The sequence below is a fragment of the Tursiops truncatus genome, chromosome 1 (genome assembly GCF_011762595.2).
Source record: "Tursiops truncatus isolate mTurTru1 chromosome 1, mTurTru1.mat.Y, whole genome shotgun sequence".
NCBI lineage: Eukaryota > Metazoa > Chordata > Mammalia > Artiodactyla > Delphinidae > Tursiops > Tursiops truncatus.
In genome coordinates this window covers 152,075,640-152,102,319 of record NC_047034.1, presented here as the reverse complement: position 1 = coordinate 152,102,319, position 26,680 = coordinate 152,075,640, and the positions used below count along the sequence as shown (strand labels likewise).

The 26,680-nt window shown below is 50.2% G+C and overlaps 1 protein-coding gene and 1 pseudogene across 1 annotated transcript in view; both read left to right on the top strand.

Moving 5' to 3' along the window:
• Window positions 1-26,680, top strand: part of LOC117307689 (bone morphogenetic protein 8B) — a 39,672-nt gene that overhangs the window by 7,656 nt on the left and 5,336 nt on the right. Inside the window, exons 2-3 of the mRNA XM_033837623.2 lie at window positions 14,348-14,537; window positions 14,969-15,117. Of these exons, the coding sequence (XP_033693514.1) occupies window positions 14,348-14,537; window positions 14,969-15,117 (339 nt within the window). The remainder of the gene's footprint in view (window positions 1-14,347; window positions 14,538-14,968; window positions 15,118-26,680) is intronic.
• LOC117309380 (succinyl-CoA:3-ketoacid coenzyme A transferase 2, mitochondrial-like) lies at window positions 16,717-19,134 on the top strand (annotated as a pseudogene).

Genomic DNA, 26,680 nt, shown 5'->3' with positions numbered 1-26,680 from the left:
GCCCCTAGGTGACAGAGGAGAAGTCTAGTCTCAAAGAGTATAAGTGACTGGCCCAAGGTCCTGGGTGCCCAGATCCAAAGGAGCAGATATGAAAACTGGGTCACAGCAGTGAGGAAGGTTGGCCTTGGAGGTGGGAGAGCACAGTGGGGAAGACCAGGTTTTAATTCAGGGTCTGCTACTTGAGATCTGTGAGATTTTGTACAGGTTACTTGAAGTCTCAGCATCTCAGTTTCCTCATCTTTAAAATCAGGATAATAATACCTGTACCATAGTGCAATGGTTATACAGGTTAAGGCATTGAAAAACTTAGCAAGTGCCTGGCACTGCTCAGTAAACAGTAGCCAGAATTATGCGGAAGAGCCTGCTGTGTTTGTCTACCCTCCCGCCCCCATCATTTACTTGGGGACCTGGAGCCGAGTGGTAAGAACACGGTTCCAGGATCAGATCCCCATTCTGCCACTCATTTTTAGTGGATGCTGCGGTGCTCCCCAGATATTCTCTTTGGGACTGCGTCACTTGTTGCACCAGCTGCTTGGAGGGTGGGCTGCTGACGGCTGGGTCCTTCTCTCGACATCAGTCCACCAGCTTCTTGCTCAAGGTTGGGCACCCTCCTTGAGGGCACCCCACATCCTGGCTTATTGGGGTATAAATGCCCAGCCCCCTTGCCTCAAGGAGGGACAACTGTGAAGGGCCATCAGGCCAGAGCTCCCTGTGCAGATGGGCTGGGCTGGCCCTTTTGTGATTGCATCAGCTGTTCAACTGTGCCCACTCCTGCTTGTTCCCTGGAAGAACACTCTCCACTAAACCTACCCACTCAGCCTGTTGCCCAGGAAGTCTGACCTAAGATATATTTATATGACTTTTGTGTAAGTTATTTACTGCTGTGTGCCTCAGGTTCCTCATCTGTAAAATGGGAGCGATAATAGTTCCTGCCTCCTAGGATGGCTATGAGCATTAAATGACTTACTCTATGTAAAGGGCTGAAACAGTGCCTGGTAAATGCTCAGTAAATGTTAGCCTGGTTTGATTGTTTGTTTGTTTTTAGCCCAAGTCCAGCTGGTCAGTGACAAGACCAGAAGTAAAACCCAGTTATTTCCTTTAACTGCTGGCTCTGCCCCCTGAGCCGCAGGCGTTCCTTCAGAACAGTCTAGGGCTCTGAATACAGGAAGGGTTCTGGGGAAGCCAAAGGCTGCAAGACCCAGGTATGGAGAAGGTTGGATCCTTCAGTCTGAGGTCATTGCTTCACAAACACTCCTGGGAACCTATTGTGTGCTGTTGCCCTCCCTGGTTATCTTGGTGCCCACTCCAAAGCACGAGCCCCAGCCTAAGATCCGCTCATTACAGTGGGAAAGATAGGCCCACACACAACTCAATGTAAATGATTGCAAAGTGGGAGAAATGGCCATTCCCCCACGCAGATACGAGCATGAAGGTTCAGTGCTGCAGAAGACAGACCAGGTCCCGCTCTCATTTGTGGGGGATGAACAAGGCCAGAAGAGGGGGAGGAATGAATGGCCTCCTGGCTGGGGGACAGAGAAGGCTTTGAAGGAGGTGGCATTGTGCTGGACCTTGAAAGAAGGGTAGAACTTAGTCAGAAGCGGGTGAAAGGAGAAGGTGTCCAGGCAGAGGGGAGGCATGGAGGTGAAAAAGCTCTCAGCCTGTTCTTGGAACTCCAGTTCCTCAAGTGAAAATCCACTCATGGCTTCTCCTGATTGGGCTCCTTCTGCGTGTTCCTTCTTGCCAGCCTGGCACTCGGCGTTTGACATTCTAGTCCAGCAGGACCCTGCGGTGTTCCCTTGACATGTCCCCAACCTGATGAGGCTGTGGATGGGGAGAAAGAATGTAGACTTTGGAGACAGACACACCTAGACTCTCATCCCACCTTGGGGGCTTCTGGGTGTGGTCTTGTGCAAATCAGTTAACTTCCTTGATCTTCGGTGTTCTCAGCTATAAAATGGGGTGAAGAATGCCTCTTTCACAGGGTTGCTGTGGTTGCCAGCCTCCAGTATAGTTCTCAATGATCCCTGCCTCCTGGTTTTCACACCCTTATGTCCTCCCACACTGGGCCAGCGCTGGTCTATGTGACCAATAGGATGTGACAATAGGGATGCTGTGTCACTTCCAAGATTAGGTTATAAAAACATTGCAGCTTCCGTCTTGGGCTCTACCTGCCACCCCCAAGATGACTCATTCTGAGGAAAGGTCATGTCGTGAGAGGTCCACATGAGGAGTCATCTACCCTCAGCCACAAGTGTGAGCTTAGAAGTGGGTCTGTTCATCCCAGTCAAGTCTCCAGAGACCACAGCCCCACCTGACAGCTTGACTGTCACCTCATGAGAGACCCTGAGACAGAGCCACCCAGCTAAGCACCTGGATTCCTGACCCTCAGAAACCATGTGAAATAATAAGTGTTGGTTGTTTTCAGCTGCTATATTTGGGGTAATTTGTTACACAGCAATAGATAACTAACACAGTTAGGTAAACATTAACAAAAATGGCCTGTGTAACATGCCCAGGGTGGTGCCTGGCATACAGTTCAGTGATCAAAAAATGGGAGCTGACACATTATTTCCCACCTCCGTGCTTTGCCTCGGATACTTTACTCCATTTCTGCTTGTCAGAATTCTTCCACCACTCTCAACTATGTTTCCTAGAAAAGTGTTCTCTGACCACTCCTCCCCAAGGCACCTCCATGAGCGCCCTCCACCTCGATCATCTGTATTTCTCTTAGGAATGGAGTTGCTTTCTGCCTGTCTGATTCGGGGGCACGTCTAGTCCCTTTTTCTCCTACCCACCCCCCGGCCCTACTAAGAAACTATGAACAACCTCAGAACGGCGACCAAATCTGACTCTGGGCCTGGACGGGTGGCACATAAGCAGGGCCAGCCTCCCATCTTTTTTTTTTATTATTGCTTTTTTTTTTATAATTTGGCCATGCCACACGGCATGTGGGATCTTAGTTCCCTGACCAGGGATGGAACCGACGCCCTCTGCATTGGAAGCACAGAGTCTTAACCACTGGGCCGCCAGGGAGGTCCCTCCAGCCTCCCCGTCTTTGCAGATCACCCTGTCCCTCCCCTGGGACCCGAGTCCCTGCAGGGCCCTGCCTGGAGAACAGTGGCCTCAGCAGGCCACCTCTCAGGCACCTGTTGATGGAAGAATCTTGTGGAGAGGTGATTCCCCCATACCAGTATCGCCACCCAGAAAGTCCAGGGCCACTCATTTTATATGGGCTCCAAGTCTGCAAGTCCACGTGAAGGGCCCCTAACTTGACACGTGACCCCAGCAAGTCTGTGCCCCTCTGGGCCTCAGTTTCCCATCTAGGCAGGGTTGCCACGAAGGCCTTTCCAGCTCCCACAGAAGAATGTGTCCCCCACCCTCCCTGCCCACTGATGGGGCTCCTCCAGGGCTGAGGCACAGGGCGGGAGGACACCCGCCACTCCTCACGGGCACCCATTCCCCACGGGAGAGAGGGGATGTGTCACCGTGACCACGTCTTTCTGGAAAGCCCCACAGTTCAGGTCTTTCCTGGGTTTGAACTGGAGGAACCGCATCCTTCTTGCTCACATCTCCTTGGATCTATGTTTGGCCTTGGCGGGCTTGATGTGGTGCAGTGGGCAGGTTGTTCCCTTTTAATTTGGGCTCTGAAGCCGGCCGAGGCCTGGACCAGTAATTATAAGCACAGAGCCATTTATGGAAACAGCTCTTGAAAAAGTCAGTAATGAGAACTGACTAAAAATACCCCCAGAAGTGAAGCGGGGGGCCTGCTCTGGGCAGCGCTGAGATTCCTGGGCGGGAGGAAGCCCTGAAGGGGCAGAACCGGGGGGTGATGGATTCTGCAGCTCACTCGGGACCCGCACGGGCCGCGGAGACCCGGGTGTTTCCTTAGGTCTGAGGGGCCCCTCGGCCTTGTTACCGGCAGGACCAGCCAGACGGGCCCAGCCCATCCGCCTCCAGGGCCCCGAGGGAGCCTGTCCTCCACCTCGGGGGCCGAGCCGTGAACGGAGGCGAGTCCCACAGTAAAGTGAGAACATGGGTGGCTTGGGTTGGAAACCCTCGGTGACGTGGAAGCCACTCCCAGACCAGCAGGACGCCCCAGCCCAGGGGCTGCGCTGCTGGACGCTGAGCCACTGTCCTGGGGACCAGGAGCCCTTGGGATGAGGGGCCAGGCCTCCCCTCTCTGGGCCCCCGGGACACGAGGGGCTGAACGAGCAGACTGCTGAGGCCTCCCGTTTCCACCCCACGTTGTTCAGTCTGTGTCCTCAAAGTGGTCACCGTCCAGAGGGCAGATGAACCAGGGACGGGGACCCCCGGGACGGGGACAGGGAGAGCCCGGCAGGCTGATGTGTGTGGGCTCAGAGGCGGGCAAGGGGGCTTTCACAGCTGGACCGAGAAGAAAATAGCTTTTATACTTGGCGGGATGGGGCAACCCCGGAGAGAGCGGCTTCGGGGAGGGACTCCAGGGGGAGGGTGTTTGCACCAGAGGGCCCAGGAGGCTGTGAGGATGGGCAGGGCCAGCCTGTGTGGGTGAGGGGCGGAGGCTGGACAGCAGAGCCAAGCGTAAGACCCTCCCATGGGCCCTGAGGGGCTGGGGAAGGGTTTGAGGGCAGGAAGGACTGTCAGGTCAGAAGATGCCATTCTGTCTCTCTTTCTAAAAATTTTATTGAAGTATAATTGATTTACAATGTTGTGGTAATTTCTGCTGTACAGCAAAGTGATTCAGTTATATATATTCTTTTTATATTCTTTTCCATTATACTTTATCACAGACGTTGAATATAGTTCCCTGTGCTATACAGTAGGACCTTGCTGTTTATCCATCCTATATATAATAGTCTACATCTGCTAATCCCAAACGCCCAATCCTTCCCTCCCCCACGCCCCCGTGGCAACCACAAATCTATTCTCTATGTCTGTGAGTCTGTGTCATAGATAAGTTCATTTGTGTCATATTTTAGAGTCAACGTATAAGTGATATGGTATTTGTCTTTCTCTTTCTGACTTACTTCGCTTAGTATGATAATGTTTAGGTCCATCCATGTTGCCGTAATGGCATTATTTTGTTCTTTTTTATATATATACCTCATCTTCTGGATCCGTTCATCTGTTGATAGACATTTAGGTTGTTTCCATGTCTTGGCTATTGTAAATAGTGCTGCTGTGAATATAGGGGTGCATGTATCTTTTCAGATTATAGTTTTGTCTGGATATATGCCTAAGAAGAGAATTGCTGGGTCATATGGTAGTTCTATTTTTAGTTTTTGAGGAACCTCCATACTGTTCTCCACAGTGGCTGCACCAATTTACATTCCCACCAACAGTGCAGGAGGGTTCCCTTTTCTCCACACCCTCTCCAGCATTTATTATTTGTAGACTTTTTAATGATGGCCATTCTGACCAGTGTGAGGTGGTACTGCATTGTAGTTTCGATTTGTATTTCTCTAATAATTAGTGATGATGATTATCTTTTCATGTGTCTATTGGATGTATGTCTTCTTTGGAGAAATGTCTATTTAGGTATTCTGCCCATTTTTTGATTGGGTTGTTTGTTGGTTTGTGTGTGTGTGTGTTATTGAATTGTATGAGCTGTTTATATATTTTGGAAATTAAGCCCTTATTGGTCCCATCATTTGCAAATATTTTCTCCCAGTCCATAGGTGGCTGTCAAAAGATTCCTTTTTTTTTTCTTTTTGGCTGTGCCGTGCAGCATGTGGGATCTTAGTTCCCCAACCAGGGATCGAACTCAAGCCCCCTGCAGTGGAAGCGCATAGTCTTAACCACTGGACCACCAGGGAAGCAGATTCCATTCTCTTAATGGGCATGCTGAACTGGAAGAAGAGGGTGTCTTTTGAAACAAGATAAATTTTAGTAGAAACAAGACAGACTTGGGTTGTCTCAGTGACTCTAAATTTGGTCCAGGGCACAAAGATAGCCCAAGCCTTTATTGGTGTCAGGCTGGCGGATACAGGGTGTGACATCTAGAGATCTAGCCTGTGTGGAGGGTGCAGCCCTCAGACATGGGAAGGCAGAACGTGGATGGTGGCCGTGGTGGTGGAGGCTGCCTCGTGCCCCCGGCAGGCTCTTTCTGCAAATGTGGGATCTGGAGGCCTTTTTATCAGAGGCTGGAGGAGAAGGCCGAGGGTCTGAGACTGCTTATTTTCCTAGAGCCACAATAAGGGGTTAAGAAAGCAAACACTCTGACTGCTTCCCCAAGTGGAGCTTTGTAGAAAAGAAGGTACCTGTGGAACCAGCAGTGGCATCGTGCGTCCCCAGTGCTGGGCCCATGCCTCACCACTCAGGTATCTCAGTGGAGCTGGCTGTCAAGAGTCTCTGTTGGCTTCAAGAAACTACAAGTGGCTTCCAACCCACCTCACAGGGTCATGAAGTGTCATAGCATCAGCAAGAGTTGAACTTTATTAAGTTCTTCCTAGGTCACAGAACTTCCTTGAATCACTGTGATGAATTCTTGAAGGCTGAGAAGTAGGATTTATTGTACATGAACTGGCCTTGCTTCTCACTCCAGCCTCATCTTGGACACCTAGACCCTGGATCACTAGATTCCAGCCCTGTGGACCTCCTGGATGTTTCTCAAAGATTCAGGGCCTTTGCATTTGTGGTTCCATCTGCCTGGAAGGCTCTTCCACCACCTCTTCACATGACTGGTTTTTCTTCCTCCTCCAGACTTGACTGTTTATTTCCCTCATTTACCAGGGTTTAGAAGAGTGAATTGATTCCTAACATTCTGCAAAGGCGGTGGTTCTCAATCTCCCAGGAGACATTTGGCAATATCTGGAGACATTTTTGGTTGTCACAGCTGGGGAAGGGAAGGTGATGCCACCGGCATCTAGTGTGCAGAGGCCAGGGATGCTACTAAATATTCTACAATACACTGTACAGTCATCCACAGCAAAGAATTATCACCCACAACAAAGAATCATCTGGCCCAAAATGTCAGTAGTGCCAAGTTTGAGAAATTCTGTCCAAAGATGACCAATGTTGCTGCTGATGACCTAATGGATGTTAATATACGTGATACTTCTCAATCTATTACCGTTCTCTCTGATGCTCAAATTGTCCCTTCCATGGCTATTATGAAGCCTCTTCAGGTTAGCTTCAGAGTACTTTTAACTCTCTCCTAGGAGGTTCAGGGAGCTTCCTTGCCTTCTGGGATGAGATGTTCCAGGCTGCGCTTATGCATTTCCTGCCCTGGGTCAGAAATGGGTCATTTCTCTAAGAGCCCTCGTGCCTTGTGGTGGAGTTGATCATTTAAGACTACACTCGGGGCATTAGAGCTCCCCGCTGTCCCTCCTTGGCCACAATTTCTAGGCTTTTTCAGTGGACAGAGCTAGGGAATATGTATTTTCTAAGAGAAAAAAATCATGAGTTCAAACAAATATTTCCTTTTTTAAAAAAATTATTATTTTTTGGCCACGCCAGGCAACATGCAGGATCTCAGTTCCCTGATCAGGGATCAAACCCGTGCCCCCTGCAATGGAAGTGCAGAGTCTTAACCACTGGACCACCAGGGAATTCCCCAAACTAATATTTCTTCTTTTTTTTTAATGTTTATTTATTTATTTATTTTAGTTTTGTCTGCGTCAGGTCTTATTTGCCCCACGCGGGATCTTCATTGCGGCATGTGGGATCCTCCGCTGTGGCGCGCGGGCTCCTCTTTGTTTGTGGCCCGCATGCTCAGTAGTTGTGCAAGTGAACTTAGTTGCCCCGCGGCATGTGGGATCTTAGCTCCCCAACCAAGGATCAAACCTGCGTTCCCTGCATTTGAAGGCGGATTCTTAACCACTGGACCACGAGAGAAGTCCCCAAATATTTCTTTTTCTTTTTTGTGCTACGTGGGCCTCTCACTGTTGTGGCGTCTCCCGTTGCGGAGCACAGGCTCCGGATGTGCAGGCTCAGCGGCCATGGCTCACGGGCCTAGCCGCTCCGTGGCATGTGGGATCTTCCTGGACCAGGGCACGAACCCGTGTCCCCTGCATCGGCAGGCGGACTCTCAACCACTGCGCCACCAGGGAAGTCCAATATTTCTTTTTTTTAATTTTTGTTTTATATTGGAGTATAGTTGATTAACAATATTGTCAGGTGTACAGCAAAGTGATTCAGTTATACATACACGTGTCTATTCTTTTTCAAGTTCTTTTCCCATTTAGATTATTACAGAATATTGAGCAGAGTTCCCTGTGCTATACAGTAGGTCCTTGTTGGTTATCTATTTTAAATATAGCAGTGTGTATATGTCAATCCCAAACTCCCAATCTATCCCTCAAACTAATATTTCCAATTCAAGCTTAGGATTATAGACTTACTTAAATTCTTTTTTGTATATTTTATATTTCTATTTTCTTTTGCACTGAATAATTTGGTCCTAACAACATTAATATGATAGTCGTTTGCTTTATCCTACAAGTATATATATATATATAACTTATATATATATATATATAACTTATATATATTATATATATAAACATATCCTACACGTACAATAGGTGTAGAATAACGTCATCATAGCAATATGATTACTGAAAAGTTAAGATTTACTTTTAGTTTATTTTGTCCTTAAGCTATCCCACTAGGGATATACAGTCAAATTACTCTGTTTGAAAATGACTTGAAATCATTCCTCACTGTGTGGGTAAGCCACCAACTCAATATACCCACCATTTATTTACTTTATTCTGCATTTTAGTCTTAGGTATTACTCTTTGTTTTTGTATTTTGAATTATTCTTGTTTTATACTTATGTGAAATATTTACAAAATTTACAAAGCAAGGGACATTCAGAGAGGCCTGGCTTCCATGCCTGTCTCCTACACTCTGTCTCTGTTCTCTTCCTCCAGCAAAAGATAACTACATTTTTTAAGTTGAAATATAGTTGACATACAATATTATGTTAGTTTCAAGTATACTACATAGTGATTTGACATGTGCACACATTATGAAATGATCACTGTAAGTCTAGTAACCATCTGTCCCCTTACAAAGTTATTACAATATTATTGACCGTATTCTTTACGCTGTATATTACACCCATGACTTATTTATTATAATAACTGCAGATTTTTATCTCTTAATCCCCTTCACCTATTTCACCCACTCCAACTATTTTTTAATTAATTTATTAATTTGTAGTTTATCTCCGTTTTAAAAATACAATTACATATATACGTACCTATGATGTGTATGCATTTTTATAATATTTGTATTTTGATCTGTTCTTAGATAAAAGGTATATTATCTGTACTGTTCACCTTAGTTCTCTTTAAAAAAACTGTCTCCTGGAGATCACTTTATTGCAGAATATAGATGATCTCTTTGTTCTAATTTACAGCTGTTTAGCACCCCATCATGAAGAGGTACCGTGGTTCATTTATTCCATCTTCTGTTGATAGACATTTGGGTTGTTTCCAGTCTTTTTCTGTAACAAGTTACAAAGTTGGGTCATAACAAATAGTCTTGTATGTACATCTTTTTGTATTTTTGTGAGTGTGTCTTTGGGGCAGTTTCTTAGAAATGAGATGTTTGGGTCAAAACATGTATAATTTTGCTAGATATTGCCAGATTCCGCTCCATAGGGATTATGCCATTTTGCGTTCCTGCCAGCAATGCACGAGCGCTTGATCCAGTCTTAGAGTGTCTCTCTGGAAAGATTTTTCCAAAGTACCACATCTAAAGTAACCCCACACTGGGGGCTTCCTTGGTGGCACAGTGGTTGGGAATCCACCTGCCAATGCAGGAGACACGGGTTTGAGCCCTGATCCGGGAAGATCCCACATGCCACGGAGCAGCTAAGCCTGTGCGCCACAACTACTGAGCCTGTGCTCTAAAGCCCGCGAGCCACATCTACTGAGACCGCATGCCACAACTACTGAAGCCCATGCACCTAGAGCCTGTGCCCCACAACAAGAGAAGCCACCACAATGAGAAGCCCACGCACCCTGCAATGAAGAGTAGCCCCCACTCACTGTAACTAGAGAAAGCCCACGTGCAGGAAGGAAGACACAATGCAGCCAAAAATAAATAAATAAAATAAATAAATTTATTTTTTAAAAAAATAAAGTAACCCCACACTGAACTGGAACTAAAGGTATAACTCCAATTTTTAAAATAGATATATCCAGAAAAAATAGAAATAAATACAGATGTGTGTTTATGCCTGGGTTAGTATACACACATATATTTCCTAGCTCTGTCCACTGAGAGCGCCTAAAAGCATGACACTTTATTTTAATGAGCACACCCTGTGCTCAGAGCTTGGTGTTTAAATCCCCATTCTATAAATGGTAAATGAAATGAACCAGAGCTCCTTGGAGAAGTGACTGATGTCAGTGGCGGGGAATGGGAAATCACAAGATGGGCCTGGAGCATCTGGTGGTGCCAGACAATTAGGAAGTACTCAAAAAAAGGATGGGGGGGGGGGCGTGTCAAAGGGACAAGGGGCCAACCCAAAGGTGCTCCCAAGGGGCAAAGCTAGAACAATCTGAGCAACAATTGTATTGGATTATAACCCGCAGAATAAATGAGATATCAGTGAACCCATAATGATATAAATAAATGACAGAATAATTATGGGAAGAAGGGCAAGCCTTCCTTTCAAAAGAATTCCAATTAATAAAAGTAGAGGGAAAGAAGGAAATAGGAAATCACTATTGCAGATATTACAGTAATAATTGCTAAAATTAGTGGGCAAAAGTTTGAGGAGAAATATACGTGCAAATCTCAAAATCTCTCCCTAAAGATAGTTATTATTTCCAAAAGAAAAATAATGACATTACAGTGAAGATACCTGGCAGATACCACCTTAACCAAAGAATTAGTTAACATCACTAGTAATTTTATATATATATATATATATAAATACATAATGTCAATATATTGACATTATATCATCCAATTTGACGTGCTTAGAAGAGGACACAAATTCTGAGGTGGATTTCTCCAAAATCCGTAACTTCAATTTAATAATGAGAAAACATCAGCTAAACCCAAATTGAGGGACAGCCTACAAAATACCTGACCAGTGCTCTTCATAAGAAAGGGCATGAAAGACAAGGAATGGCTTAGCAGTTGTTACAGGTCAGAGCACATCAGGGAGACCTAACAGTGAAATGTGATGTGGGATCCAGGATTGAATCCTGGAACAGAAAAAGGGCATAAGTTGGAAAACCGGCAAAATTCTAGAAAAGTCTGTAGTGTACTTAATAATATCGTACCAATATCAGTTTCCTGGTTTTGGTCATTATGCTGTGCTTTGGTTGTGTAAGATGGTTATCATTAGGGAAAGCTGGGTAAAGAGTATATGGGAAGTTTCTTGCAATAATTCTTGCAACAATTTTCTCTGAATCTAAATAATCTAAAATTACTAAGTTAGAAACATAAAGTAACCCCACACACCCTCCCTGCATTATCCCCAATCCCACCTCTCTTGGTGTCCTTCACAGGGCTCATCGCATACAATGACTTTGTTTGTTCCCTCTTTCCTACCTGACGTCCCCCCTGCACATAAACTTCACAGGCACAGGGCCACAGTTTCCCCAGTGCCTAAATACTGACTTGCGTTCAATAAACACTGCTTTCAAATGTGCTGCATACACAAATTAATTAGTATTCCTAGATGTGCTTGGGAAACATGAAGGGAAAAGTGAGTGTTCTAGAAGACCTTCAGAGCATGAGAAGGCAGCAGAGTCAGGAGTCTTCTCCCGCGTGCCCAAAGGTGAACGTATAGGACCCCCCCCCACCCCCGCCAGATTAGGAATTCCTACCCCAGATTCTGCAGAGAGGGGGAATAATTTACTATCCTCTTGCTTCAAACTCAGCAGTCCCCCCAGGACGACCACGGAGAGAGGATTCTTGGCAGGACTTAGATGGCCAGGATCCAGAACATAGGCCAGGCAGGGAGCACCCCTTTCCCTGCACCCCCCAGCCTGTCTTAATCTGCCAGGGGACCCGGGGATGAACTTCCCAATTCCACAACCTGCAGCAAAATGTCCAGTTTAATGATGCATCCCAGAAGTTTTATCAATTTCCGATGAAAATCATTTTCCTAAAAATGTCCCACCTCTAATGCTTGCCTAGAACACTGGGGCAGGCAGTTTCCCGTGCTGGAACTATTGGGCAGGGGTGGGGGGTTGGTGGGGCATGTATCGATTTCACGAACCCACAGGACAGAAGCTTGGATCTAAGGTCAGTCCAGGTGAAGAGGGCTCGACTCAGCACAGGCGGGCCCCCAGGTCAGCAAGGGAGGGAGGCCACAGAGCTTGGTGCCCGCAGGAGCTGGGAGGTTTGTGGTTGTTCCCTCAGTCCTGGATCCAACATGAGTCAGTGTCAGGCCTGCAGACAGAGGCTCCCAGTGACCCACCAAGGGTCACCCACTGTGCCTTGGGGGCAGACATACTTAAGAATGCTTTGAGAGGGGTCGGGCTCAGGGCGTGGCTGAGTGACCCCTCCTTATTCTTGGGGCCACACCCTGTGACAGCCAACAGCCTGGACCTATTTCATCCTGCAGATCAGGGATGCTTACACAGCCACGTAACCGAGGTGGTCTCTGCAGTTACCGAATCCATGGAAATTGTCCCCAAAGCTCTGTGTCTGAGTGTGTAGGGAGGAGGGGACTCGTGCAGTGATATTCATGGCGAGCATCACTTGGCAAAGGTCCAGAACCCTGCCCTCCACATCCTGCCTCTGTGGGAGGACCCAGATCCGGCCTGTGTCACGCTGCCCCTGAAACAGCCTGGCTCGTAGGTGGGCATTTGCTGCGGGTCCAGTACCCTGTCAGATGATGGAGTTTCTATTTTCCCTCCTCCCTGGTCAGGGGATGAAACGCCCATCTCCTGCCCAAACATGTGTCCACTGGCCCTGCCCAGCACAGCTGCTTGCCCATCCATCACCGGACCAGGTCTCCACCGCAAGGACAGGAAGTGCTCCCACATCCGCCTCTGCCACCAGCCTGGTGACTTGTGGTCTCTGAGTCCAGTAGCCAGAGAGAGAATTTTTAAAAAGACTCACAGACATGTAATTAAAATCTCAGTGTTGGTTTTGGGGGAAGGCTCTGGGAGGCTCCCGCCCCTGCTTTGCGGAAACACAGATTTTTAGTGTTTGAAAGTGACAGGAGGCTAAAGTGAGACGCTCTAAATATACTGTCCTGGGCATTTCCGGGCAGCTGGGGAAATATGGGGATTATTCTGCTCCTGCGGTCTCTTGCCCAGACTGTTAGAGCAGCCCTACCACTGGCCTGCATCGAGTCCCCTCCAGCCTGGGCTTTACCCTCGCCTCCACACATAGCTTCCACTCTACCCTTAAACCACACTCCCTTGCTGCCAGAGCCCTGACGCCCCATTGGCCAGAGCACAGCCCACGCTCTGAGGCCAGAATTCCAGCTCTCCGCAGTTAGGCCACAGCCAGACTTATGCCCTGAGCCGCACATTGCGGGATGGTGGGCGGCCCCAGCACCTCACACCTGTGCAGGACCTCTGCCTAGAATGTCTTCTCCCCCACCTTATCCACCTACCAAGAGTCAGTCCCATCCTTCAAGGCCAGTTCAGGTGTCACCTCCTCCGGGAAGCCTGCTCAGATCATGCCATGGGACCCTCCAGCTTCCCCAGCACTTGACCCAGCATCTCCAGGAGCTGTCATCCTACCTTGCCTCCTCCTGGTTCTTTCCGTGTCTCCCTCCGGCCCCGCTTCCTGCTTCCCCTTGATCCAAAGAGGGTCCTGCTGTCCTTCCACCCTTTGCTGGGCTTTATGGCTCTTGTTTTCCCGGCCGGTGCTGTCGTTCCGCGGCTCTAGGCCTTTGCTCAGGCTGGACCCTGCCTCTGCAGCGTCCTTCTCCCTTGACATCGTGGCAAATTCACTCTCACCCCTCAAGGCCCAGCTCCAAAGCCCTCTCTCCCCTCAACTCCCATCCACATACCGGCTGACTCCGGGAGCCCCGTCCTGCCCAGGTGCACTCAGCTATGTCCCTGCTGCCTCCGTGGCCCTTTTCTGCCTTGGGTCTGATGTCCATCTCCCCAGAGGAGGGACCTGTCCTGTGCCCCATCTGTGGGTCCCAGAGCCAGCAGGGTGCTGAGCGGGGCAGGCTGGGTTTGGGGCTTGCAGACCAGATATGGACACTGCCCTTGTGGCACCGCCGTGTGCCAGGTGCCGTGCCAGGTGCCTCACGACACAGCTCCCCGAGCCCTCTCGGCACCCGGGAGGCAGAGCTGGGACAAGCCTGTTCTCGAGGAGGGAGCGGTCCCATCCAGACTGCCCAGGCCCCCGGATCCCACCCGGCCCTGCCCACCTCGGAGCCCGAGCTGGAACCACAAGTGACCGCCAGTCCCACTTTGTCTTGCAGTGGAGCGGGACCGCACCCTGGGCCACCAGGAGCCCCAGTGGAAGGAGTTCCGCTTTGACCTGACCCAGATCCCGGCGGGGGAGGCCGTCACGGCCGCGGAGTTCCGGATTTACAAGCTGCCCAGTACCCACCTGCTCAACTGGACCCTCCACGTCAGCCTGTTCGAGTTGGTCCTGGAGCAGTCCAACAGGTGCCTGCCCTGCGCCCCGCGGGCCCACTCAAGCCTCTGTCGGAGGGTCCAGCCCAGCCCTGGGTGCCGGGGGGAACATTTCCCAGAGGACAGAAGGGGAGCTTCCTGGGCAGCCCACCCTCAAAGGACAAAGATGGTTGGCCCGAGGCCTCGTGTCACCGTGGGGAGAGGCCCAGCATCAGTCCTGGATTCAAGTCCCCATCCTACTGTCCCAGCTGTGGGACATGGGCAGGTCACTGAGCTCCTGAGCCTGTTTCCGCATCTGTACACGGGCACAGTAACACCTTTGTACGGTAGACGCAGTGAGAAAAGGCATGTAAGGCACCAGAGCCAGGCGGGGTAGATGCCCCACTAATGGTCCCCCAGGAGGGCACTGGAAACACAAAGGCAGCTGTGCCGGCCCTCGGTTAATTGTTCTTTCGTGTCCACAGGGAGTCTGACTTGTTCTTTTTGGATCTTCAGACGCTCCGATCTGGGGACGAGGGCTGGCTGGTGTTGGACGTGACAGCAGCCAGTGACCGCTGGCTCTTGAACCGTAACAAGGACCTGGGACTCCGCCTCTATGTGGAAACAGATGATGGTAAGACTCGGGTCAGCAGCGAACCTTCTCCTGGGGGCTCCTCCGAGGAAGCTGCTGGCGGCAGGCGCAGCTGGAGCCCAACACGTGGCCCTGGAGGCCTGGCCTTTTCCACCTGTGGCGCTGGGGGATACCTCCACCCCTCCGCGGGGGCTCAGTGGGTAGAGAGTGAGGTTCCTGCAGTGTAGGACAGCAGGAGACCCCCTACCAGCCGAGAGTCCCTCCTCTCCTTCTGCAGGACCAACAGTTGTGTTGCTCAGAGTGAGTCCACGTTTTCCCTCCCCAAGAAATGGGAGATTCTTTCTACTCTACGGAGCTGCCTTCTGCACCAGGAGTTTCCGTCCTGGGCTGGGCGAGGGGAAGCGCTCACACCCTCAGGCTCTGAGGCAGAGGCCTGGGTGTGAATCTCCGCTCTGCAGCCTTCTAACTCGGTGACCTTGGCAGGTTACTTACCTTCCTAAGCCTCGGTTTCCTCATCTGTAGAATGAGGATTCACACCTTCATTCATTTAGCAGGTGTTTGGGGGAGAGCCTCCTGGTGGGCCCAGGGTTGGTGTGTCTGTGGTACAGCGGGGGCCACAGGGGGCTGGGCAACGGCTGTGAGGAGGCTGAGAGAAGTGGGCAAAACAGTAACTCTGAAATAAATGTCATCTTATTTAATAGCAGTGGAGGGGGACAGGATCTGATTCAGCGTTCTATAAAACAACCCTCTGAGACACTCCCCCTCAAGGGGGTGTAGCATCTCTCCCCCTTCTTCAGTGTGGGCTGCGCTTACAGACTCGCTTCCCAAAGTATGCCGTGGGCTGGGGCAGTACCTTTGCAGGGGCAACCTGAGCGGCACCCCTCAGCCGGGTGCTCAGGCTCCCATGAACACGTCATGCAGCTCCCAGACACCCTTGATCTGACGGAGTGGGAACAGCACTTCACCTCCATGGTCTTCGTCCCCAAAACCCAGAACCCCAGTCTCACCATGAGAAAAACATCAGACAACCTGAAACTGAAGGACATTCTACAGAACACCTGCCTGACCAGTACTTCGCAAAACTGTCAAGGTCATCAGAAAACACGGGAGGTCTGAGAAATTGTAACAGCCCAGAGGTGCCTAAGGAGTTGTGATGACTATATGCCAATGTGGGACCCTGGGTGGGATCCTGGAAAAAAGACACTGGAAAACTAATGAAATCTGAGGAGATCGTGATGTTTAGTAAATAATAAGATACCAGTATTGGTTGATTAGTTGTGACAAATGTGGTTCCAGGACAGTACGTGCTGGGGACACAGGTGTGGGAACCGCTGACGTGCAGGTGGATCTGGGGGCGGGGGGACGGGAGTAGCGCGCTGGGGAGGAAGAGTGACGATGGAGAGGAAGGAGACGGCGCCCAGGCTTCCCCGGAGGGACGTCGCCTCGGGGCCTGCGTGCGCCAGTCCCCGGATCCCTCCAGTCCCGCCTGACGGTCCGGACCGGTCCCGCCTCCCGCCTTCGCGGCCCGGGAAGCTCGGCGCCTCGGGCCCTCCGAGCGCGGAGACGGAGCGGGGCGGCGGGGGAGCCAGCCGGGCGGCCGCATCACCGCCGGGGGCCCCCTGCCCTGTGACGCGCGGGCGGGGCGCGCACGGCCGCCGCCTGTCCCCGCTGGGCCCGGGGCCGGAGCCCCAGCCGGAGCGGAGCGGACGATGGCAACCCTGCGGCTCCTGGAGTCTGCGCTCGGGCGCCGGGTCCCCGCCGGCCGCTCGATGCCCGCGCTGGCGACGGGCAGTGTGTGCGGCTTCGCCAGCAGCGCCCGCGCGCGTGCCAAGTCCTACGCGGACCCCGTAGAGGCCGTGAGAGACATCCCGGACGGCGCGAGGATCATGGTCCGGGGCTTCGGCTTCTGCGCGATCCCGGAGAACCTGATAGGGGCGCTGCTCAAGACCCGCGTGAAGGACTTGACCGTGGTCAGCAGCAATGTGGGGGAGGAGAACTTCGGGCTCGGCCTTTTCCTGGGGACCTAGCAGATCACCCACATCGTCTGCTCATACTTGGTGGAGAACTCGCTCTGCGAGCACCGGTACCTGGCGGGCGAGCTGGAGCTGGAGATCACACCCCAGGGCACCCTGGCCGAGCGCATCCGCGCCGGGGGGAGCCGGCGTGCCCGCCTTCCACATCCCCACGGCCTGCGGGACCCTGGCCCAGGAGGGAGGCACACCCAGCAAGTCCTTAGAGGACGGCCACATCGCCATCCTGAGTCAGCCCAGGGAGGTGAGGGAGTTCCACGGACAGCACTACCTTCTGGAGCACGACGTCACGGCCGATTTTGCTTTGGTGAAAGGGTGGAAGGCCGACCGGGCAGGAAACGTCATCGTCAGGGCCAGCGCCAGGAACTTCAACGTGCCCATGTGCAAAGCTGCGAGAACCTCAGTGGTGGAGATTGAAGAAATTGTGGACCTGGGGCCGTTTGCCCCAGAGGACATCCATGTTCCTAACATTTACTTAGAGGACATCCATGTTCCTAACATTTACTTAGATCGAGGAATACAGGGGGGAAAATATGAGAAAAGAAATGAGCGTTTAACGATGCGGAAAGAGGATGATGAAATATGCAAGTCTGCAGATAGTATAAGGACACGGATCCTCAAGCAGGCAGCTCTTGACTTTGAGGACGGCCTGTGTGCCAGTTTGGGCATAGGAATCCCTCTTCTGGCCACCAGCTACATCAGCCCCACTATAACCGTTCATCTTCACAGTGAAAATGGAATCTTGGGCTGTGTCCGTTTCCACTGAAAGAGGAGGTGGACGCAGATCTCAACAATGCGGGCAAGCACACAGTCACCCTTCTTCCTGGGGGCTGTTTTTTCTCCAGCGATGAATCATTTGCCATGATTTGAGGGGGACACATCGACCTAACCTTGCTGGGAGCCATGCAGGTTTCCAAATATGGTGACCTGGCTAACTGGATGATACCCGGTGAGAAGGTGAAAGGAATGGGGGGTGCGATGGATCTGGTGTCCAGTACCGAGACCAGAGTGATGGTCACCATGGAGCACTCCACCAAGGCCAGTGAACCCAAAATCTTGGAGAAATGCACCAGACTGTTGACTGGGAATTGGTGCGTGGACCGCTTTGACAGAGAAGGTGAAATCATCACCGAGGAGGCTGTGTTTGACGTGAGAGGACTGACCCTGATCGAGCTCTGGGACGGCCTGATGGTGCAGGACATCGAAAAGAGCACGGGGAGCACCTTTGCCATCTCCTCGAATCTCAGACCCATGCAGCACGTCTAAACCTAGCCGGAAAGTGAACCTTGGTCCCAGAGCGTGTGCTTCTCCCTTTAACCTCCTGGATTGCACCCTGAGAAAGCCTCGGTCACATTTCTGCATCTCACCAGCATCCGGCCGGCTTTCTCCTGCCATCCCAGAAGGGCTGCCACTGGATAGGCTTTGTTCTCTCGAGAGGGACATGCCTTTAATTAAAAACAAAAGGAAAACAGAGGCACTGACCTTATATGTCCCGTGAGTTCTGAGAAAGCTCTGCTCCAATCACCCTCCTCCCTGTCTGTGGTATTTACATTAAATTCTGTGCAGCTTGAGATGATCCCATGGGAAAGTTTCACTGAAGTGCCTACTTTCGTGAGTGGATGATGAAATACGGGAAAAGTGATGGAGGAGGAGCTGTTACCGAGCCCAAGCTCACTCTGCTCACTGCGTGACAGGCCAGTAAATCAGGAGATGAGTTGTTGAGACAAGGAAGAACGACTTTAATTGGAAGGCTAGCAGATGGAGAAGTTGGCAGACTAGCATCTCAAAAAACCCATCTTGTCCTAGTCCCAATTCAGGCTCCTTTTATACGATCTTGTGGGAAAAAGGGGCAATGATCTTTCTGGCTACTTCTCACTGAACAGCGGTGATGAGGGGGTAGTTGTGAAATGAAATTGATCAGTTTTGGGTCAAGAATAGTCCTTAAAATTTTTAGTAAGCAATACAGTTCTCTTTCTTTATCTACAACTATTTGAACCTGATGAAATCTCTTCTACAATGAAATTTTAATCTCAATACTTATCCTTTTTGAAGAGCAACCTTAAGTCTTCTAAGGGTTCACAAACCCATTGCTCTCTAGGCCTCTCAGGAGTTGGGCAATTTTCTGATGACAGTGGGGCTACTTTAAGCCAAGTGTGATGAATCCATGTCTTTACTCCAGCTAACTTGACAGATGAGTGTGTGGTAAGTAATACCACCTGTGGTCCTGTCCACCTTGTAGTCAGGTGGTGCTCAGGCCCTTGTTCTCTCTAGATTTTAAGGAGGACTCCAGGCAGGAAAGGATGTAGGGCTACCTCAGTTGGATAGGCAGACCTACTGGAAGCAAACTCATGAACTGAGGTTAGTATAGTGCCCGGAGTTTTAACATAATTGGCAACTGCTAGATCTTTCAGAGCATTTATAGATTCTCCCTCCCCGGCAGGCACCTGGAATAGCCTACCATGCAATATCTCAGTGGGGCGTAATTTGAGCTGCTTCTGGGAGCCCCTCTGATCCGTGGCAGGGCAACTGACAAGGCCTTATCCCAAGGTAAATTAGTCTCTTGACATATTTTAGCAATGCTCCTTTTTAATATGTAATTCATTTTCTCAGTTTTTCCTGTTGATTGCGGCCGCCAGGATGAACGTAGCTTCCAGTTAATTCGCGGTGCTTTAGGTACTTGTTAGGTTATGGTGGAGACAAAAGCAGGCCCATTGTCACTTTGAAGGGGGTTAGGCAGCCCAAAGAGGGGGATAATTTCCTTAAGGTGGACTTTAACCACTTCAGAGGCTTTTTCTGTCCTGGTGGGATATGCCTCCACCCATCCTGAAAAAGTGTCCACAAATACTAGCAGGTGTCTGAAATTTTCTGTGGCTTGAGGCATTTGAGTCAAGTCTATTTGCCAGTCCTCAGTGGGGCAGGTTCCTCTGTGTTGTGTGCCCATTTGGGGAGCCCTGACAGCAGTCTTTGGGTTATTTTTAGCACAAATCATGCAATTTTGAGTGGCTTGCTGGTTGGTCCTTTGTAGGTTCGGCCCCATTATGTATTTTTGTCCTCTGTAGTCTAAGTAAGGGGCTCAAGTTCATGTTCCTTTAAAGCCTCGTAGAGGAGCTTTAGTATGAGCCTATCCATAGTTCGGGATCCAAATCCGACAAAATCCTGCCATTCCCAGAGACCCCCTCATTTGTCTGTGAGGCTTGGGTGTTCCCAAGCCTGCAGTTGCCCATTTTCTATCAGGCAAAAGACCCTGCTGTCCTGGAGGAATGACAAAACGCAGATACGTGACTTGTTTCTTACATACTTGGGCCTTTTTCTGGGAGACCTTATAGTCACAATTGGCCAAATAATTCAGCGTTCTTATGGTATTTTGTAGACACATCATATGCAAGGATTGCTATGAGCAAGTCATCCCCATATTGGAGTAAGAGTCCTTCATCCAATATTAAGTTTCTCAGGTCCCTAGCCAACATTTCCCCAAACAAGGTAGGGGAATTCTTAAATCCTTGAGGCAGGACTGTCCAACAATACTGTTGGACTACCTGTGTTGCTGGGTCCTGCCATTCAAAAACAAACAGCTTCTGTGATTCTTCTGCAATAAGAATGCAGAAAAAAAGCATCTTTCAAGTCCAAAACCGAGAACCAGCTGAATTCTCCAGAATAGTTGTAAGGAGAGTGTACGGATTAGACACCACAGGGTGCAAATCTTGGACAATTTCATTAATAGCCCTCAAGTCTTGGACAAAGTGATACTCTGTTGAGTTTGGCTTTTTGACTGGGAGGGTAGGGGTGTTAAATGGGACCTACCAGGTTTAACCAGTCCTGTTTTCAAAGTTTTTGAGAACTGGCTAAATTCCCTTTGGGGCTTCTTGCCTCAGAGGGTATTGTTTTAGATTAGATGTCCCAGTGTGCCTTTTTAAGGGGATTTGCATTGGCCATGTATTTCTGGCCTTCCCTGGTGTGCTATCAGCCCACACTTCCAGCCTTGCCTTTTCGTAGACCTCTGGTGGGTGCAGGGGAAGAGCTCTGTCTCCTCTTCTGGGGCATCCATGAATGCCATCTGTAGGCTTACAGTGTGGGCTGGTGGGACCCTGATGTCAAGCTGTCTTGGCAAAAAGTTACTTGAGCATTTAAGTTACAAGGGAGACCTCAGCCCAAATGAGGGATTGGACACACCAGCATACATAAGAAACTGTGTTTCAGGGTGAGGTCTCCTCATTGGCATAGCGGTTGTAAGAAAGAAAAATTTTGTACTTCTCCAGAAACTGCCATGAACTGGATGGATTGAGATGTTTTCTGTGCCACCTTGGTGTTTATCACAGAGTTTGTTGCACTCGTATTTATCAGAAAGTCAATCAACTTGTCCCACACTATCAAAGGTACTTGGGGCTCCTGTGGGGAAATTGTAATTGGACGCCTCAAGTTCAAGGGAGCCCCCAGGCCTCTTCATTCATCATCAGAGTGCTCCTCTCTTTCTACCATTTGAGAGGCTCCCATCTTTCATTTATTGTTTTCTTTCTTATTCTTTAGTCTAGGGCAATCTTTTTTCCCACGCCCTTCCTCCTTACAGTAAGCACATTGTTCCCTCCTCAATGGTGACTTACCTCCCTTCCAGTTACTTGCCATCCAGGAATCCAATGCTGCTGCCAGAAAAGTGGCATTCCGTCTTGCATCCTCTCGCTTCTGTCGTTGTTCCCTGTCGTTGAACACTTTAAAAGCAACATCTACCAATTGAGAAGGGTTCATTCCAACTGCACCATCTAACTTTTGTTCTTATATCTGGGTACTTTGCCCAATGCAGGTCATATTTACCTCATATTCTCATATTTTTGGGGGTCTCAGGATCTGCATCAGTGTAGCACCTATAAGATTGATAAATTCTTTCTAGAAACTCTGATGGATCCTCAATGGGTTTTTGTTGTATCTCCTGAATTTTGTTTACGCTCTTTTGCCTAGGTACTCCCTTTGGAACACCCACTAAGATACACTTCCCATAATGCTTTAGGAGCAGGCTACCTCCATTATTAGGCTCCCAGTCAGGCTCAGCAGCAGGAACTGTCAGATCTGCTTCTGGAGTTCCATCTGGATCTGCTGGATGAAGCTAGTGTGCTTCCTCTTTAGCCTTGTCAGTGACCATCCTTCTTTCATCCCCAGTATGTATCATATTCATACGAGTGTGAATGCCCAAGAGGGATGGTAAGTGGCAAAGACGGAAGTGAAAATTTCAGTCATGCGGAGGGAGTCCTCTCGGTAAGTAGGGTTATAGTTTTTCCAATTAAACATATCTGATGTTGAGAATGGCTTGTGCATCCACAGAAACCCAGCTGGTTTAAGAAACGCATCTGCATTAAGGCCTCCTATAGGATATTGGTGCAAGGGAAACTGCCCTGCTCCAGAAGTGGCTCCTAGTCCAAACTGGGTGCCCTGTCAGGTCTTAGATGGTGACACCAAACCTGGCCCCTGTGCCCCGGAGGTTAGCATAGGAACTTCTAATTGATCCCCATAAGTAAATGAAACAGGAGGCGGTGAATATGTTGGTGGCATGTGGGCGGGGGGTGGCCAGAACAACTGCTGGTGCAGTCTGCTCGGCCAGTGGGGGAGCCGGGCTGGCCGGAGGGGGGGTGTAAGTTTCAAAATAACATGTCCCCACTCTCACTTTCTCCCCTTCCTCTTGTAGAACAGGTTTTCCCTTGGTTTTCTCTTTCGACTGCTGTACCATAAGGTGGCAGCAGTCTGACTTCTTTTCCTCCTCTTACAATAGCATAACTGCTTCTACATACAGAATCTCATCATTTTTACCTGCTCTTTCACAAAACAATTCTAACTGCAAGATCGTATAATAAGTGAGCGATTCAATGGCCACTGCTCTCCTGATCCTAACATATATTGGGCCACACGCTATTACAATAAAATATCATCTCTTCTTTAGTCATAGACCCACAGCTATATTTTGCCCATTTATTTAAGATACGCCCCAAAGGGCTTTCCTTAGGGACAGATGAAGTATTTCCCATATTTATAAGTTCAGTGGGTTTCCCTGGTGGCACAGTGCTTAAGAATCTGCCTGCCAATGCAGGGAACATGGGTTCGAGCCCTAGTCCGGGAAGATACCACATGCCGCAGAGCAACTAAGCCCGTGGACCACAGCTACTGAGCCTGCGCTCTAGAGCCCGCACGCCACTACTACTGAAGCCCACGCGCCTAGAGCCTGTGCTCTACAACAAGAGAAGCCACCACAATGAGCAGCCCACTCACCGCAACTAGAGAAAGCCCATGTGCAGAAACGAAGACCCAACACAGCCAAAAAGATAAATAAATTAGATAAATCAAATTTTTAAAAAGTTCAAGAACAACAAAACACAAAAAGCACAAGCAAATTCTAATACCAAAAGCACAAAGAGATTCCATCAAGAATGAATGCAGTATAGCTGATTCACTTTGTTATAAAGCAGCAACTAACACACCATTGTAAAGCAATTATACTCCAATAAAGATGTAAAAAAAAAAAAATGAATGCAAAACAAAAGCCAACAAACTGGTTCACAAAGCAGGTAGAGTCCAACAACAATTCCGCTCTCCAGCAGGGCACCCCAATCAAACGAACAAATTGGCTTTTCCCTTAAAGGAAAAAAGCCCAAACTGAGTGGGGAAAATGTTCCCAGTCGTATATACTGGAGCTACTTACCCTTCTATGTGAGACCCATTTGGCTCCCAAATGTTGATTCCCCACTTCAGCTGCCCAGCGCTGGGGCAGCCGGCGCCACTTCAGGGAATTTTGAAGGAAAGATCCTCAGGACAAATGGTCCCGGTGGCTGCTAGGGCCTTACCTGAAAATTCCCCAACAGAGGCCAGCTAGCCACAAGCACCCAGGGTCCTGGCCGGCTCACCAAAATTTGTTGCAGAGCCCAAGCTCACTCTGCTCAGCAGACAACAGGCCAATAAATCAGGAGACAAGTTGTTGGGACAAGGAAGAACAACTTTAATGGGAAAGCTAGCAGACTGAGAAGATGGCAGAATGGTGTCTATGAAGATGGCAGAAGAGTCTATATAAGGCACTGTTTTATTAGAACCATAAAAACATACACACTTACATGTGAATTTGTAACTGGGAGAAACGCTGTCTGAATGTAAGATGGTTTTCCTTTGGCCCTTCTGACTTTCCTTCGGGGGCCTTTCATTTTGTCACTAAATTTTGTCTCTTTGTAGCCTCACCTCCCCTGCCTCTCACATTTCTCCTCCTCGTCGTAGCTAAATAGATGTCTCTAGAAGGGAAGCAAGACGGTTTAGGCGGCCAGTAAACTGGTAATAGGGGCAACTGAAGGCAGAGAGACCGTTGGTGCAGACATTTCTCCGAGAAGTCTCCTCTGTGAATAAACGGCTCGCCTGTGTGTGGCCAAAGGCTGCGACTTAGGATGGGAGGAGTTCTACAAACCTGACCGATGGACTTAGATGGGTTTTCTCATCTCAAATCATAGCGATCCTGTGTTGTCCAGATCAGACAGTTATTCCCTTCTTCTCTGTTACGGAGCCTAAACCAGCCTCTTGTTCATACTCCCTTGAAACCCATGAGGGGCAGTGACGTACTTCATCCTGAATCCACAGTCTCACAAACTAGACAGAAAAACATGAGTTTCCGTTCGCGTGTGTGCGTGCGTGCGTGCGTGTGTGGGGTTCAAACCCAGGCCTGCCATGGAGGCTGCGCTTTCTCAGTGCGGTTCTAGGGCTGCACAAAATGGATGGGAGCCCGTGGGTAAGAACAGGAAGCTCCAGCTGGTCAAGGAAGGCCTTTCAGAGAGGCTCCCTGCGGCCTCACCCTGACGGGAGGCCCGGATCCTGGAGTGGAGAGACAGTGCCCCTGAGGGGACAGCCACAGAGTGTCAGGGGACCGTGACCAGGCGGGCAGTGGATGGACGTCACTGAGTGGACTGTGCAGCACCTTCTGGGGAGGAGGATCTGCCCTGCGTGGTGGGAGACGTCTTCCAGCGTAAGCCTGGGACAGGCAGAGGTTTCCAGAAGCAGACGAGTTACAGGGTTGTTAAACAGTAGAAAGAAGGAAAAGCATTGAGTTCCTAGTTCTCATGCGGTGAGGAAATAAATAACCTGTGGGACAAAAGCACACCTGGTCACAGCTGGATCCCCTCCAAGGGTTTCAGCCAGGCGTCCTGATTGTCCTTCAACGTGGCACGAGGGTCACATCCATGACCGCAGGCTGAGGCGGGGCAGGGGCTGCAGGGAAGGGGCAGGTGGCACCCAGAGGAGAAAGAGGCCTTGGGGAGAGATGGGAGCAATCTTGGCCTGGCCCAGGGGAGGGGGCATGAATCCCCAGGGCTGTGATAGGGCAGGGGAGCTGCCAAGACATCCGGGCCCTGACGGGGTAGACTCAGAAATGGGGGGAGGCTGGAGGTGTCAGGGGCCTTCCTGGCCCAGAGGAGCAGCATCTTCATCTGGGTCTGCGTGCTGGGGGAGGCCACAGTGTGGCCCCCATCTCGAGGTGTGGCCACACATCCCATGTCTCTCACAAAGGGGACAGCATGCCTGCCAGCACCCTCACAGTTCAGGTCTAGAGGCAGGGACCCTGGGCCTCAGAGGTTCCTGAAGTTCCTGCCTCTGCTTTCTGGAAAGGGTCCCGCCAGAGCCAGGCAGCCTGGGGGCCACCACCTGGACATCCGGGACCTGCCCTGTGACCCAATCTCTCTGCGCCCAGGAGACCCCAATACGATCCTCGACCAGACAGTTGCACAAGAAAAGCCTACAGTGAGCACAGCCTCGGGAGCACCGAAGGTCTCCCTGGCCTCTCAGTGGACAGGGCTCTCCAGGGACTCACAGGACAGGGCGGCTGCACACACAGGCCTGGAGGGCTGCTGGCCGAGGCCGCCGCATGCGTCCACCAGGTGTGGAGCTCCACTCCAGTGCCGCGTGGACGACAGCCGCCCGCCTGCCCCGTCGCTCCACGGCCTCCTCCTGGTGCCCTCACGGGCCTTCCCTCTGTGGAAGGGCTGCTGTGTGTCTTGTGGCTCTGCATCCTCACGGGCCTGCTGTTCTTCCTCGTGACCCTAACCTGCCATGACCCAAACTCCCCGAACAGCTTCTCCCTGGGCCCCTTCCAGTGTCAGCTCCTGTCTCAGCAGGGTCATCCCTGAGTGGCACCTCTGATGGGCCCAGTGCATGTTTGTGGCAGGTGATGTCATAGGTCAAAGGTTAGTCTCTGGTCGATTAGCTGTTTAGTCAACTCTGGCCCATGGACTCAGGGCTAAAGCACAGCTGTGTAAGGGCCGGCGATGTCCCTGACCTGTAATGTGCAGTGGAGGATCATGAGACCCACTAATAGAACACACATGTTTATGTATGTGCACATGTGTACAGTAGCTGTGTAAATGCACACGTGTGTGCACACACACATATATGGGCTTGTGTGTCTATGCCTGTGCATCACTGCTGCAACACTGGGGTGAAATGTACCTGGAAGTGGGATGTTCGGCCCTGGGCTTTAAGAAACATTAACAGTGAGCTTGTAGTCATGCCCTGTTGTTTAGTGTGTGAAAATTCCACAGGGAAAGGACATGAAGAGGTTCTATCACGTT